At 39.4% G+C, this 14,644-nt stretch overlaps 1 protein-coding gene across 1 annotated transcript in view; it reads right to left on the minus strand.

Moving 5' to 3' along the window:
- The window catches only part of TBC1D1 (TBC1 domain family member 1), a 300,647-nt gene that overhangs the window by 174,499 nt on the left and 111,504 nt on the right, over positions 1–14,644 (minus strand). Inside the window, exon 3 of the mRNA XM_036763075.1 lies at positions 1,989–2,510. Coding sequence (XP_036618970.1) covers positions 1,989–2,510 — 522 coding nt within the window. The remainder of the gene's footprint in view (positions 1–1,988; positions 2,511–14,644) is intronic.

Consider the following 14,644-nt stretch of genomic DNA (forward strand, 5'->3'; position numbering starts at 1 on the left):
CCCCTATTTGCTGATAAGAGGCATATGCACAAAAAGCACCAAAACCCAGCAATATCTCACACAGCATGTCTACTATAAAATACTGTTCCGTGCGCCATTTAAAGCCTTTCACCACCTGGCTCCAGCCTAGCCTTCGAGGCTTACTTTTCCTGTCCTGTGGTCCATCACACACTCTTTAATATTCCTCAATGGCTACATTCCGTCTTCTATTCCTTTGCCTTGGCTCAGGTTGTCCCCTTCATGCCTAGAACTGACCTTTTAGAATTGCCAGCTTCCTTCACGTTGCAGGTGAAGTGTCACTTCCTAAGGAAGGCTTTTCCTGATTCCCCCAGTTACTAGTATTCTCCCCTCCTAGCCCTGGAATTCCTTTACATTAATATTCTGTGTAAATTTTTTCTTTATCTACAGGTATACATGTTCTTTCCCCAAAAAACGTAAGCACTCTGAGGTCAAGAAATGTTTCATTTTTGCCTCTGTGGTGACTAGCGAACAGTGTTTAATAAATTCTTCTTGAATGAATGCAAAGGTATTCAATATAAGCAAACTTTCCATATGATTTAAGCTTACCCCTTTTACTCACAAAATCTGTTTTAACTTTTTTTTTTTTACTAAAAACTCAAACGAGTAATTTTGTTATTTCTTTGTAGCCCCAGAAAAAGGTACTCTAGCAAAACTGAGATAAATAATAGAGGATATCAAACAATGCCTCACACCTCCCTGCCATTTCAGGGACCAATTTAATTAGGTGTCACCCCCTATATTAGGTTCAGTAAGGGAAGGTTCATTCTGATGGTCCTCACTCAGAGTCAAGCTATCTCTGGTTCAAAATATATATGAGAAACTTAAACTTCTAGCATCTCATATCCATATATATGTATATATGTGTGTGTATGCATCTAGCAGGGAGCTCAAAGGTCATCTAGTCAATATTTTACAGGGGGAACAGAACTAGCATCTAAATAAGTATGTGCCAGGAACTCTGCTAAGTGCCTTTTTTTCCTTACAAATATCATCTCATTTTATCCTCCCAACAACCCTTTTATTATCCCCACTTTACAGTTGAGGAACTGAGGCAAACAGACATTCAGTGACTTGCCCAGTTAATGAGTATCTGAGGCCATATTTGAACTGGGATCTAACTTTAATGCTCTATCCACCATGCCCAGATGAGGAAACTAAGCAAAGTTTGAACAAAGCAAGCATCAGAGGCAAAATTGCAACCTAGGTCCTTGGACTTCGAAACTGGGTCACTTTTCACTAAGCTATCAAATCCCAATAGTTCCAAACCAAGAGACCAACTCCAGAGCCAATACTTCTGGGCCTATCCTAGGATCGATGTATCCCAAGAGACATTTTCTCCGTTTATTTCTTTCAGTGTCATTCACCAATGTTGTTAAAGGGATACATTGGATCTAATGCAAAAAATATGTTTTGGGGATTAAAGGTGTATTTAAATTGTTCACATTATCTCTATACTAAGTTACTCCACACAATCAAGAGTTGGCTACATCTAGAAAACAACTAAAATGACCTAAATTTAACATTTCCCAACCTAGAATACTTTTTTTCTGAAATTTACTAGTTGGCTGAAATCCATTTAAATAAAAATTTGTTCTTTTTTTCATTTGAAATAAAATATTCTACATTATTCTAAGATATGAGATTGGTCTTTTGACTTTGTAAAGCTGTCTTTGTAACCACAGAGGAAAAAAAGTTATTTTATATTTCCATGAATACAAGATAAAAATTATACATAACCTTGGGAAATGCTCACTAGGCTCTCAAATGTCTCACCTGGAAGTTTTTAAGGGTTTATAAGGGAGGGAGATTTTATCTTGAGAATGAAAAGGATTAGGCTAAAACATATGTGTTTATATCCAATTAACTGCTGAAATAATTCACTAAGAAACTTCTTTCATTTACTAACATTTACTTTGAATCTCAAAGTTAAAGACTGAGGATGAGTAGCATTCACTACATAACTTTACCGTGAATAACATAGTCCGATTCTCTTCAATGTCTGTTGGCTGTACAATATTATGTCCACTGATCAGATGGCTCTGAATGTCATTTTCCTCAAAAGATCCACCAAAAAAACTACTACTTCTGTGGCCTGTATCTTGAAACTCCTTCCTAAAAGCCAAAGAACGCAGTCCAGGTTGCGAGAAAGATTTCCTAATTGGTTTTCTGTCCTGTTCCACATTGCCTCCTGGTTGGAAGACGGATCGGAACTTATCAGTTAAGGAAAACCCTCCCATAGTATTTAGGGCTTCAGAATTCTGAGCCAGCAAGTCCAATTCAGCTTTTCTGCTGCAGCTAACATGATTAAACTTCTCAATACATTCATCGATTAGCGCTGGAGGGGCCTTTTTGTGAGCCACAGTCACTCGGCCACAGAACAGTACTTCAAACTTCTTGGCAAAAGTATCATCAAATTCAGATTGAGAATGAAATTCTTCCTGCCGAGCAATCTTCCCAGCTTGTCTAATGGAGCTAATGATCTCAGGCACCTGGGAGGAAAAAAAATAAGGAATTTAGATTTTATATTTGACTATGTTTACTATTTAGTAATGTAAAATGTAAGGAGGCATAGATAGAACCAAATATGCTCTCCTCAAATGCTCAACCTCAAAACATTTTTTTAAGCTCACAGTTCACTGGGTAAAAAAAAAGACTGGGGAAGGGGGGAGGAGGGCAGAAAGGAAAGAAGGAAAAAGGAGGAGAGGGATTTAGAAAGTTCTATATTTTCTTATTCCAGTCTTCTTTCCACGGAAAATACAAGTATTATATGTGTCAGGATTTGTGAACTCCTTTGCCCTATGAGGCAAGTAAGTCATTCTTACAGCTAGGGTAAGGGTATATCTACCTCAGAAAGATTATTCTGTACCCCCTGGCTTACCATTACATTACGTAAATACTAAGAATTCTACTAGTGATGGTACAGTTTTCCAGAAAAACCTCCATAATGATTCTTCCTTCATTACAATGAGATTTAAGAGTCCGAAATGAGCACTCCTAAAATATCTTAAAATACCTATTTGGTTCAAAACTATTTACCCTTTTCTTCTCCTAGGAAGACTGGATTTTACTGTTTTGTTCTCTATTTCCTTATAGTGGAGTAGTCTGCCTACCCAAATTCAATTTTCATAGGCACCATTTGCTTTGCACTTAAAGGAAAATACTGATCGAAAGGCTAAAGAGATGTTTTGCTGAGGCTGTCATCTCTACATCTGTTAATCTCTTCTCAGCATGAAATTCCAATCAGATATTTCAAAGGATGATGCAGAAATAAAGATGAATATATGGTAATACATATGATGAATGGGAACATTAATAATACACATCACATTAGTGAAATAAATACCTCTGCCATCTGCGAAATAACTTAGATGATACATTGCCAAACCATAGAGAGGGGAAAAATACTGCATTATTTAGACTTCCATTTACTGTCTTTATAAACAGGAAAGTCATGCAAGGTAACAACTTAAGTCTTTCAAGGAAGGACTCTCTGTTGTTATTATATAACAGGCAAATAAAACTAATATTTTTTTGTCTTTTTGTAAAAATTCCCATTAAGAAAATAAAATTAGGGAAATGGAGAGATGAATGGTAGCATATTCTGCCAACAATGGCTTGGTCCACAACAATAAGATGCCATTCAGGAAATATATAGTCAGAAAAGGTGGGCTAGTCTCATAATGACAGATGGGAAATTGAGTCCTGCATTGGTACCCCAAGAGTGTTAAAAGATCAAGAAGAAAGCTCCCAAGCATCTTGCATAGATGCTCCAAGAAACTCAAGGACAAATCTGGCACCAGATAAGAAAGTGTGGATGGGTTTCAATCCACACCAATATGAGAAGAACTCACACTGATGAAAGCTTTTTTCCACTAAAACACTAAAGAAGTATTTCAATTCAAAAACTCCTCCCCAGAGGTACAGTAAGTTCCTTCATTACCAAATTAACCATATTTGGTTAAGAAAATGAAACAAAAATAGCCAGAAATTTTTCAAAGTCATGTCAAAGGCCAATCTATATTCTGGGGGGCTACTTTAAAAGAAAAAAAAGAGTCCTGCAGTCTTAAATTCAATTTTCTGAGGACCCAGGATATATCAAATTGTTTTTCCCCAAAAATTGTGGATAATTTAATGACAAATATCTGTTATGGAAGTTATAATAAATTCTTATTTTTTTTAACTTTTTAAAAAAATGTTTCTGACATATACTTCAGGTATGGGTTTTTTTAACTATTTTCTGAAGAAAACTAAATCTAAAAAACATAAATAATCAGAATTTTAATACATTCTAGAATAGTATGGCAAGTATTCTGTGACTGTATTATGTACTTTGTATTATCCAATATGCACCCACTGGAGGCCAATAAAATGCTACACATAGGAGGGACTCTGGACACAGTCCAGACCACAAGACGGTCCTATGAGATTTTATTCCTAGCTTTGCAGTGACTCATCTTAGACCCTGGAAAAAGCAACCTCTCATGTTCTCCCTCTTTAAAATGCTGGCAAGATTTTGATATCCAATGAAGGCTTTCTGCATGGCGGGGAGTAATGAAAGAAAAGAAAAGAAGGAGAGGAGGCGAATGGGAGGAGGAGAAGAGGACAAAATGAGGAAGGGAGAGGAGAGGAAAGGGAGGAAGAGGAATGGAGAAAAGAGGGGAGACAAGGAGAGAGGGAAGAAGAGAAGAAAGAAGGGGGAAGGAGGGGGAGGGGGAGGAGGAGAAGGAAGAAGAAGAGGAGGAGGAGGAGGAAAAGATGAAAAAAATGGCCTGTGTATCTGCTGTACTTTGCCACTTTTCAGCAAAGCAAAAATCATGTTATCAGCAAGTCATATGAATCTTTCCAGTTACTGACTTTGTTCCTTCAAGAGTACATTTTACAAGCTGCCTCTATCTCTCTTCTAGTCCTTGTTCCTGATATTGTTTGGAATCCCTACATGTCTGATTTTGGTACAAGCAAAGAGCTCTTTCTCTGTATATCAAAGGACACAAAGAAAGAATACACACATTCCCCCCCGCAAAAAAAATCTCATGAGCTGCAAATTTATGATGCCTTGAGAACAGATTAGCATAAAAACAAACCACAAAACATAGTGGTCTTTAATTAACTCCTTTCATGTGAAGGAAGAATGAATAATTCTTCTCTGTTGAAGGGAGAACTCTCATATCAAAAAAACAAAAAAACCCACCACCTAGATGACAAAAGGCGGCAACGTAAAGACTGCCACGGTCAGAAAGAATGCCAAAAGTGGAGTTTTCCCACTCTACAATCTCTTAAGATTTTCAGGCATAGGCTGGGAAAGATGTGCTTGGCCATATTCCAAAGTCATCTGCCCTCCCTTGCAGTAGCACTGATAGCTGGTGATTTTCCTTCAATTCAGCACATGCATAGCTCAGCATTACTGTTGGCACAGGACAACCTGTTCCACTCAAAAGCACCCAGGAAGGATAGAACTCTGTGCCATAAAGGGGAGAATGAGGTTTTAAAATCCCTGGAATACTAAGCAACTGACACTTTGAAGCCAATTGGTACCTTATTTAATAATTTCATCAAGCAAGGGGTCAGGATCTCAGTGTACCCGTACTGATAACTTTATTCTGGTCCAGAATATTTGGTGATAAATACTAGAGTGTATACACGTGTACACAATAACACAACTGAGATTCCATCTAAAAATGCTTTTATCATGGTCCTCTAAGAAGAGACATAATGACTACCTACGTGGGCTTGACTAAAGTTTCTGCCAGACCTCAGGAGCTCACTATTCCTTCCTTATCCTAAGTATGTGCTCTGTGTGCCTGATAAAGGAGTGAGGGCAAAAAAATTCAGAAATGGCACTCAAGACAAAGGAAATTAATCAAGGTCTGATGAAGCAGAGGATCCTATGGATTCCAAAGACAGCACAATGTTCCCAAATGGCTTAGTAGAGAAATAAGAATTGCAAAAGCACAATGTATGGCCTGCACAGCAGAAATAATGGGTAGAAAAGGAAAGCTTGAATCCACAGTGGCAAACTGAACCAAATTAACAAAAGGGAGAACTAATTGGACACATGATTACACATAAGTGAAGGCTAACACACACAAGAAGAAAAGTAAAAAGGAATAATATTAAAAGAGTCCATGAACTCTATATAAGCAAAACATACTGATATCAAAGACAGAATAGAATGTATAGATATAATTTAAGGATTATAGATGTCCTACAATAAGTACATGTCAAAAAACCTGGACACTATAAAACTAGTAATAATGTGAGAAAACTGCCCAAAACATTTGAACACAGAAAACAAAAGTACCATTTAAAAGAATCCACATTTCCTCCATTTATAAAAAAAAACAAAAACAAAAAAACCTTGTGCTGCAAACTCCAAGACATAAGAGTACTTAAATTTAATAAATCCAATGACAAACATTCTGCAAGCAACCATAAAAAAGGCTTTCAAATACAAAGGGAAGCAAATTTGAATAACACTAGACTGTTCAGCACCTACCAGATACCACAGGAGGGTACAAAATAAGGTGTTCTGGAAATGTTAGAAAATGCATGCTACTCGTTATCATTTTTAAAGGTTATCGCTATAAAGGGCTGGAGTCAATGGAGACACATACATTCACTGAACTATAATACAAAGAACTGACATAAAAGGGATGAGGGCCTTGGTATTCAAATATCTATTGCAGTCCTCTCTCTGCTAAAAGCACCATAGCTGACAGAGTCCAGATATGACTTTGATAATCTCAGTCTTGTCAAAAAAAAAACAATAAAGGGAATTGCTATTTTAGACCAAATTATAACCAATAATAAAGAACTAGCTGCAAAAGGTGAAATGATGGGAACCTTGGGATGAAATAATCAAAATATCTTAGATTTTATGATGCAGGATTACTGGAAAACTGCATAGAATCTGACACATGCTCTAGATTTTGGAGAGAAGATTTTAAAGAGTTCAACAAGAGAACAAGTACAACTGTGTGCCCTAAAAGTCAGCCCAAGAGATCCAGGATGGTTTCAAGAATAAATTCTGATGACACAAACATGATTTTGACAAGGAAGGAAATGGCTGTCTAGCCCACATCACTCCAACTATTTCATAAGAATAGCATTCACTCATTCAATTCATTTAGCAAGCATTTATTATATGCCTGCTATGAGACAGACACTGTTTTAAGTTTTGGGGACACAAAAACATGCATGAGATTGTGTTAAATTTTTTTTTGCTAAAAATCTAGGTAAAATATATGAATTAATGAAAGCAAAAAAAATTATTAAGTGGATAATATATACCTGGCAATGTGTTCAGGAATACAAAAAAATTCATGAGAGATTTCTGTCAAATGCTTTAGTGCAATCTGGATAAAATATATGAATGAATGGAAAAGAAAGAAAGAAAAAAAGAGAGGGAGAGAAGGAGGGAAGGAAGGAAGGAAGGAAAGAAAGAAGGAAGGAAGGAAGGAAGGAAGGAAGAAAGGAAAGAAGGAAGGAAGGAAGGATAACAGAATGCAATTCTTAAAACTTTAGGCCAGAAAAAACTCTTACCAGCTATCATCGTTTAAACATATTTTTATAAAAGGCCTAGCAGAGGTCAAATGATATAGACTTGGTCCACACCTATAAACTCTGAACAAATTACTGGTGATAAGCATGTTATCATAAGTAAGGATACACAGAAAAATAAAAGCATTAATTCATTCAATCATTTATTAGGTGCCTCACACATATACATATATAAATATACATGTATATGTACGTATATATATGAACCACTTGTACTAAGGAAATACAGAGATAATCAAGACACGCCCTGTCTGGGGTTCACAAACATTATCGTGAATTGGTACGTGAATGGCTCTAAGGTGTTCTCCTCATATCTAACAAGATGTGAAGGTAGTATGCAACATTTCAGAGGTAAAGTCAAGGAAGTCAATATTTTTCACCATGGAAAAATGTTCAATGAATATGACTTCACAATACTACCTTGATAAAGAAATTTAAAGAGACCAGGGAAGTAAATACAATAGGTGGTTAATTACACTGAACACCCAAAGCATCAGGAATGCTAAAACTGTTTTTCAGAAAGAGCGCCGAATATGCACAGTTTAGTCACACTCTGGGGACAGTTTTACCTCCAAATTGCTTTCCAGAATGTTACTAAACTGTGTATACCCTTTGATCCAGTGATATCGCAACTAGGCCTAAACTCCAAAAAATAAATAAATAAATAAAAGAGAAAGGGAAAGGACCTCCATGTACAAAAATATTCATGGCAGTTTTGTGTGTGTGTATCTGGAGACAAAGAACTAGAAACTACAAGGATGCCCATCAATTGGGGAATGGCTGAACAAATTCTAGTATGTGAGTTTAATGGAATACTATTGCACTGTAAAATGGTTTCAGAAGAACCTGGCAAGACTTGTGTTAACTGATGCAGAGTGAAGTGAACAGAACCAGAACAATTTATACAATAACAAAACTGGAAAGGCAAACAACTTGGAAAGATTTAAGGACTGAGGAACAAAAGGACCAACCACAATTACAGAAGACTCATAATCAAACATGCTATCCACTTCCTGACAGAGAGGTGACAGACTCAGGCATATATTTCTGAGATATGGCCAATGTGAGAACTTATTTTTGTCTGATTCTGCGTGTGTAACAAGGATTTTCTTTTTCTTTTTTACTCGGGGAGGCGGGAGGCAGGGAAAATAGACTTGTTAATAAAAATTAAATTCGAAGGGAGTACTGAGTGATCACAGGGAGGATATCTAAAGGATCTCAACAAATTAATATGGTAGCAATACCATTAAAGTGAAGTCACAATTTCCCATCTTTTGGACACCTGCCAGAATCACATTTCAAAATGGCAGAGTATAAAGTAGTCCCTCCTCTACAGACTTAAATCTAGATTAGTCTCCCAAGATTTATATCCAAATGCTGTCTTTCCTAGACTAAATCAGCAACACCAGAAGTTCAAACTGACTCTGGATGTTTATTTTTCTATTTAAACGTTTTTTCTTTAAGTCAGCACAGGGTTTAAACCCAGTGTTTATAGGTCACTTTGAAAAAATATCAGAAATAGAATCAAATTATAATTCACATTTGACTGAAATGGGACACACTGTACCCATGTTCTTTCTATATCCTGTCACCTAAAATGAGAAAAGATTACTACCACAAACTATACAAAAATAGGTCGCTGACTTGAAAAGAACAAACATTCAGAGAGGTACTTCGAAAGGCATCTAGCATAATTCAATTTTTAAAAATTTAGCAAGCACTTATTATGTACCAGTATGTCTCTAGATACCTGGAAATTTTTTTAAATGAAACATACATGGTCCCTGCCCTCAAGGAATTTATAATCGTTTTTCTAAATTTTCATACCTTTTGTTTGTACAACACTCTTATTTCCAAATCTATTCCTTACAGAATCACAGAATTTCAAGTTAGAGGGGACCCCTATCTAATCCAACTTATTACACAAAAGGACTATACATAACATGCCTCAGAACTGGTCATGCAGCCTCCCCTTGAAGATGTCCAAGAAGAAGGGACCAGCCATCCCTCCAAGTTACCACTAGAACTCTTCCATAAGGCGAGAGAGTAACAAGTTCTTCCTGACATCAGGCTTCAATGTGCGTCTCTGCAGTTGCTCCTGGTTCTGGAGCCAAACAAAACAAACTGAACCCCTCCTCCACATGACAGTCCTTCAGAGATCCTTGAAAAGAGCTCCCAAGTTTCTTCCAATTCTTTTCTCCAGGCTAGATGGGCCCAGTTCTCTCAACCAATCCTCCTATATCATGGAATCTAGACCATTCATCATCTTGGTAGCCCTTCTCTGGTCACTCTCCACTTTACCTATGTTGTTCTGAACAGTGAAAACACAATATACTCCAGATGATGAGGCCTGACAAAGGCAGAATACAGTGAAACTATCACCTCCCTATTCCTGGAAGATGTGACTTTTAACACAGTCTTCTGTGACATAAGCCTTTTTTCTGGAGCCCACATCATACTGCTACCCCACCAGATTTCCTAAGTCTTTTTCAGAGCTGCTGTCTATCCATGTCTTATACTTGTAAAGTTGATTTTTTTTTTCTGTACCCAAGTGAAAGACTTCACATTTATCCTTATCAAATTTCATCTTACTAGATTAAGACCACTGTTACAGTGTCATAATAAATCTATGATTAAGGGAAGTAGAGGCACAAAACCCAAAGCATAATCTTCATTTTCTTTTTTTTAGGGGGGAAGGCTGGGCAATTGGAGTTAAGCGACTCGCCCAAGGTCACACAGATAGTAAGTGTGTCAAGTGTCTGCATTAACAATCCGGCTAGCAGCTCCTGTGGGGGCGTAAGATGCCCCCCACAGCCGGCACCCAGGAGGCTGCTGGGAAAGCACGGGTTCTTTTTATCTGCTTAAACAAGGAAAGCACGGTGAAGGGGTTGACCAGCTTACTTTAATTCAGCATTCAGTTAGCATACAGACAACATTCATTTAGTTCAGGGGAAAATGCCAGCATTCAGTTAGTTCAGGGGAGCATATAGGCAAGCATCAAGAGACAGACCAAATACAGATTCATTCACTTACTTCAGGGGAAAAAGCCAGCACCCTGAGGTTCAGAACATTCATTTAGTCTGGGGGAAAAGAACCAGCACCCCGAACCTCAACACCAAAATACAAACAAATTACAAATATCAACAGACAGACCCAATACAATTCATAGTTACCAACATCTGGGCTCGGCCCGAGAGCAAGGGCTGGCCCAGAGTCACGCTCGCAACTGCTCCCACGCCAACCAGAAAAGGAAAGAGGACTCTTCATGCTGTCCTCTCCCCTCTTATAGAGTTTTTGACATCATCAAGCACCGCCTGAATGACCAGGGCCAATTGGTTCTGAGTTGGTCCCTCCCCGTAGCGTAGACTAGGTTAACACCCAATAGGGCATGGCTCTGGAGTTAACACCTCCCGTCAGCCAGCCCCATGACTCATCACACAGGAAGTTCTCTGCTTCCTGGCACGGTCTTCTGGGCTTCCTGTCCCGGAAGAGGAGCAGCAGACCCAGCAAGGCCCAATGAGGTAAACTGAGCCACCCAAAGAAAACAAAGGCCATTCTGGTTACAGTGTCTGAGACAGAATTTAAACTCAGGTCCTCCTCACTGCAGGGCAGGTGCTCTACTCACTGTGCCACCTAGCTGCCCCCAAGCACAATTTATTTATTGGTAAGGCTAACAATTACCAACAATAAAGGTCAATGATCCCTCAGTGATCAAAGACCCCCCCATCCAATCAGAGCATTCTATTATAGAGTTTGGTTATATGAGTTAATTACAAAATGTCAAATGCACCAATTAAAATAAGACTGTGATTGGTCCATAATTACACTGACTTGCAACAGGGGTCTTCCAGTGTCCTTGGTAACACAGAGTTAGTCAACACCCTTTGGAGAGTCCCCATCTCAATACTCCCCATTTCCTAAGTGTCTTTGAGAACAGTTGCCTATCCATGCCTTATACTTGTAAAATTGACTTTTTCTGGACCCAAGAGAAAGACTTCAAATTTATCCTTAATGAATTTCATCTTATTAGATTCAGACCAGTTCTATAGCCCAGAGGTATCTAATACAAACCCTGTAAAACACCCCAGTGCCAGCCTAAACAGATTAAAATGTAATAGGGAAATATCTAACAAAATAAATAAAAATACAATATAACATAGATAATGTTAATTTGTGGTTTTTAAAGTCAGTAATGCTGTTGGCAAGGGACTTGAGGCTCTAACCGGCTAAAATCCTTTTGGACTGTGATTGTGTCATCCGGTGTTAGCTATCTCCTCCAGCTTTCTGCCACCTATGATCTGAAGAACGTGTCATCTGTGTAGGAGCACACCATCCTATCCAAGTCACTGATAAAACTGCTAAATAACACAGGACCAACGACAGATTTCTGGGGTGCTCTACTGGAGATTTCCTCTTGTTTGACCACTGAACCGTCAACAGCTCCTCTCTATGTCCAGCAATCCGACCAGTTCTGAATCTGACTGTATTATTCTTTAATCCCCGTCTCTCCATCTTCTCCACATGAACAGGAGATACGAATTCCCCAACTACTGGTGTAATAATCCTATCAAAAAAGGGAAGTGAGGTCAGTCTGGCATGACCTATTCTCCATGAAGACACACTGGGCTTTTTTTAATAATCACTACTTCCCTTTCTAGAGGTTTGTCTACCGACTCTTTAATAACCTATTCTAGAATTTTCTCAGGAATTGAAGTCAAGCTCACAGGTCCGTGGGTTAGCAGACATTTTCCCCTCTCCAATGTTGTAGAATGTCCCCTCGAGTTTCCATGATCTTTCACTGTGATCACAACTCCTAGCTATATTATTAGGATATGCTTCATCTGCGTCGAGTGACCTGAATTCATTAATGCCAGCTAGGTAGCTCTTATGATTTCCTTACTTATCTGGGGTGTCAAATTCTTCCCCCCAACCCCACCCCCTCCCCACCCCACCCCACCCAACAAGCCATCCTTGGAACAGAGAACAAAAGCCGCCCCCCCCAACAAAATTAACTAACTCTTGACCAATCTGAGCATATGTGCAATGTTCCACACCCATAATCCTCCACTTCTGAGAGGGAGGAGCTCATAATCTAAAAGAAAAGTCATTAGAATAGAATGTGGCCTGTGATAAGAGCAATAGAGATTCAGACCAAGAAAGTCGGAGCTGGGGGTGGGGGAGGTCCCTATCTCACTTTCAGCTGCAGTCAATCATACATTGCCCATTAGGCTAACACTTGCCATTTAAGCAATCAGTTTTATACGAGATCAGGTTTTTGTGCTTCAGATACAGGGCCTCGTTCATCTGGGTAAGAAGTGTGGGTGGTCCCTAGTAGCACTATAAAAACAGAGCCTTAGAAAAGAGTGAGTAACAATGAAACTTGCTCCTATTGAAACAGAATTATTTACAATGTTTTTGATATCATCTCTCCTTTCCTTTGCTCCTCTGAATTTATACATTAACGTCAAAGGGCAAATACTGTGACGGGTATTTCTGGATTGCTTCCAAGTCAGCAAGAATCAGGTTTAATTTTTTCAACGGTAAAAAAATAAGGTTTTTATTTCTCAAAATAAAACAAAACATCAATTAAAGTTACTTGGTTGAGGCACAGGGTACAGGCTGTTGACAAAAGAGACAACCTGTCCTCGGGGAATTGTTCCTTGCTTAAACACTATCTTACCAGAGGCATGGTACCAAGACAACTAAAACACAGGCCTAATGGGAACTAGATGATACGTTCCTAACAAATCCCCAAAGAATTAAAACCCAAATATAAAGCACCTGCTCTTTCCACATTCCTTTGCCCTGTGGGCTGAAAGATACTTAGCCCACCTCCTTTAGCAGAATCCTAAAATCCTATTTTGAGGTGACTTCATTGACCCAGGCCCCATTCTTACAAAAAAAATAGTCTGTACTCAAATATATGAATATTATGAAAACTTTTAGGCATGGCTTAGTGGGAAGAGGGGAGGGAGACCCGAGTTCCAATCCTAGCTCCACCCTTCACTAGCAATTTGAGCATAGGCAAGTGAGATCAATTTTTGGGCCTATAACCTCAATTGCAAATGGGGTTAATAACACTTTCACTCTCCCAACTGCACCCTGCCCCGCCCCCCCCCCCCCCACACCAAGGCTGTTGCAAAGAAAACCACTTTGTAAACCTTCAACTGTGGCACTACATGCAGGAGCTATTCTTGCCAAGCACTTAAGGAGAGGGGGGCAGAAGGAAAACTGGCCAAAAGAAAAGAGAATGAAGGGCAGAGACTGAGCCAGTGGAATAAACAGACTAGCGATGGTAAGCAAAAGAATTAGCTTTGCAGACCCTAACCAGTTTTTCGCACCAGGAGCACAGAGTGCAGCTAGGTCCCCCTCTCTCTTCAAAAAGAAGTGGGAGGCTCCTCTTAGAGGAAAGACAGCTTGACTTCTATCCCGAAGGCAAAGGAGCTGACTTGTGCAGCAGGAAGGCAGCCTTAATGAGGGCACCAGCTGCTCTCCCACTCTGAAATAGCCTGTAGGCAGAAGATAAAAGCAGGCACTGCCCCACCCTCTGGGCTGATGTGTATTGTAATTGCTACAGAAACTGTTAAAAGGTTAGAGCCAGAAACAGAGCTTAAAGACAGGTGAGCCCTCTTTGTGGGAGAACAACAGGACTCTAAGGACTCAGGTGACCTAGATGGCTTCCCCCCTCCCCCCACCCCATGCTACGTGTGTCTTCGGCTAGTGTGGATGGTGCTATGCAACACACTGCCAGAGATCTTAGCCACAAAATCCACCAAGGCGTTGGGCAACGATGACTTTCTGTGACGAGTTCAATGACAGTTCATTCTCTCTGTTGTGCCAGTGAACAAAGGTCTGACCCTCTGGCATGTACCCAGACCACTGGTCCCACTTTTGGACCAGCCCTCCCAGCCATTACCTGGGAAACAACTCCCCTGGAGAACAACATCCCCTCCAACTTTCCACCATATTCTCTCTCTCTCTCTCTCTCTCTCTCTCTCTCTCTCTCACACACACACACACACACACACACACACACACACACACACACACACACGAGACATGCAAC

Source organism: Trichosurus vulpecula, chromosome 6 (genome assembly GCF_011100635.1).
Source record: "Trichosurus vulpecula isolate mTriVul1 chromosome 6, mTriVul1.pri, whole genome shotgun sequence".
NCBI classification, from domain to species: Eukaryota; Metazoa; Chordata; class Mammalia; order Diprotodontia; family Phalangeridae; genus Trichosurus; species Trichosurus vulpecula.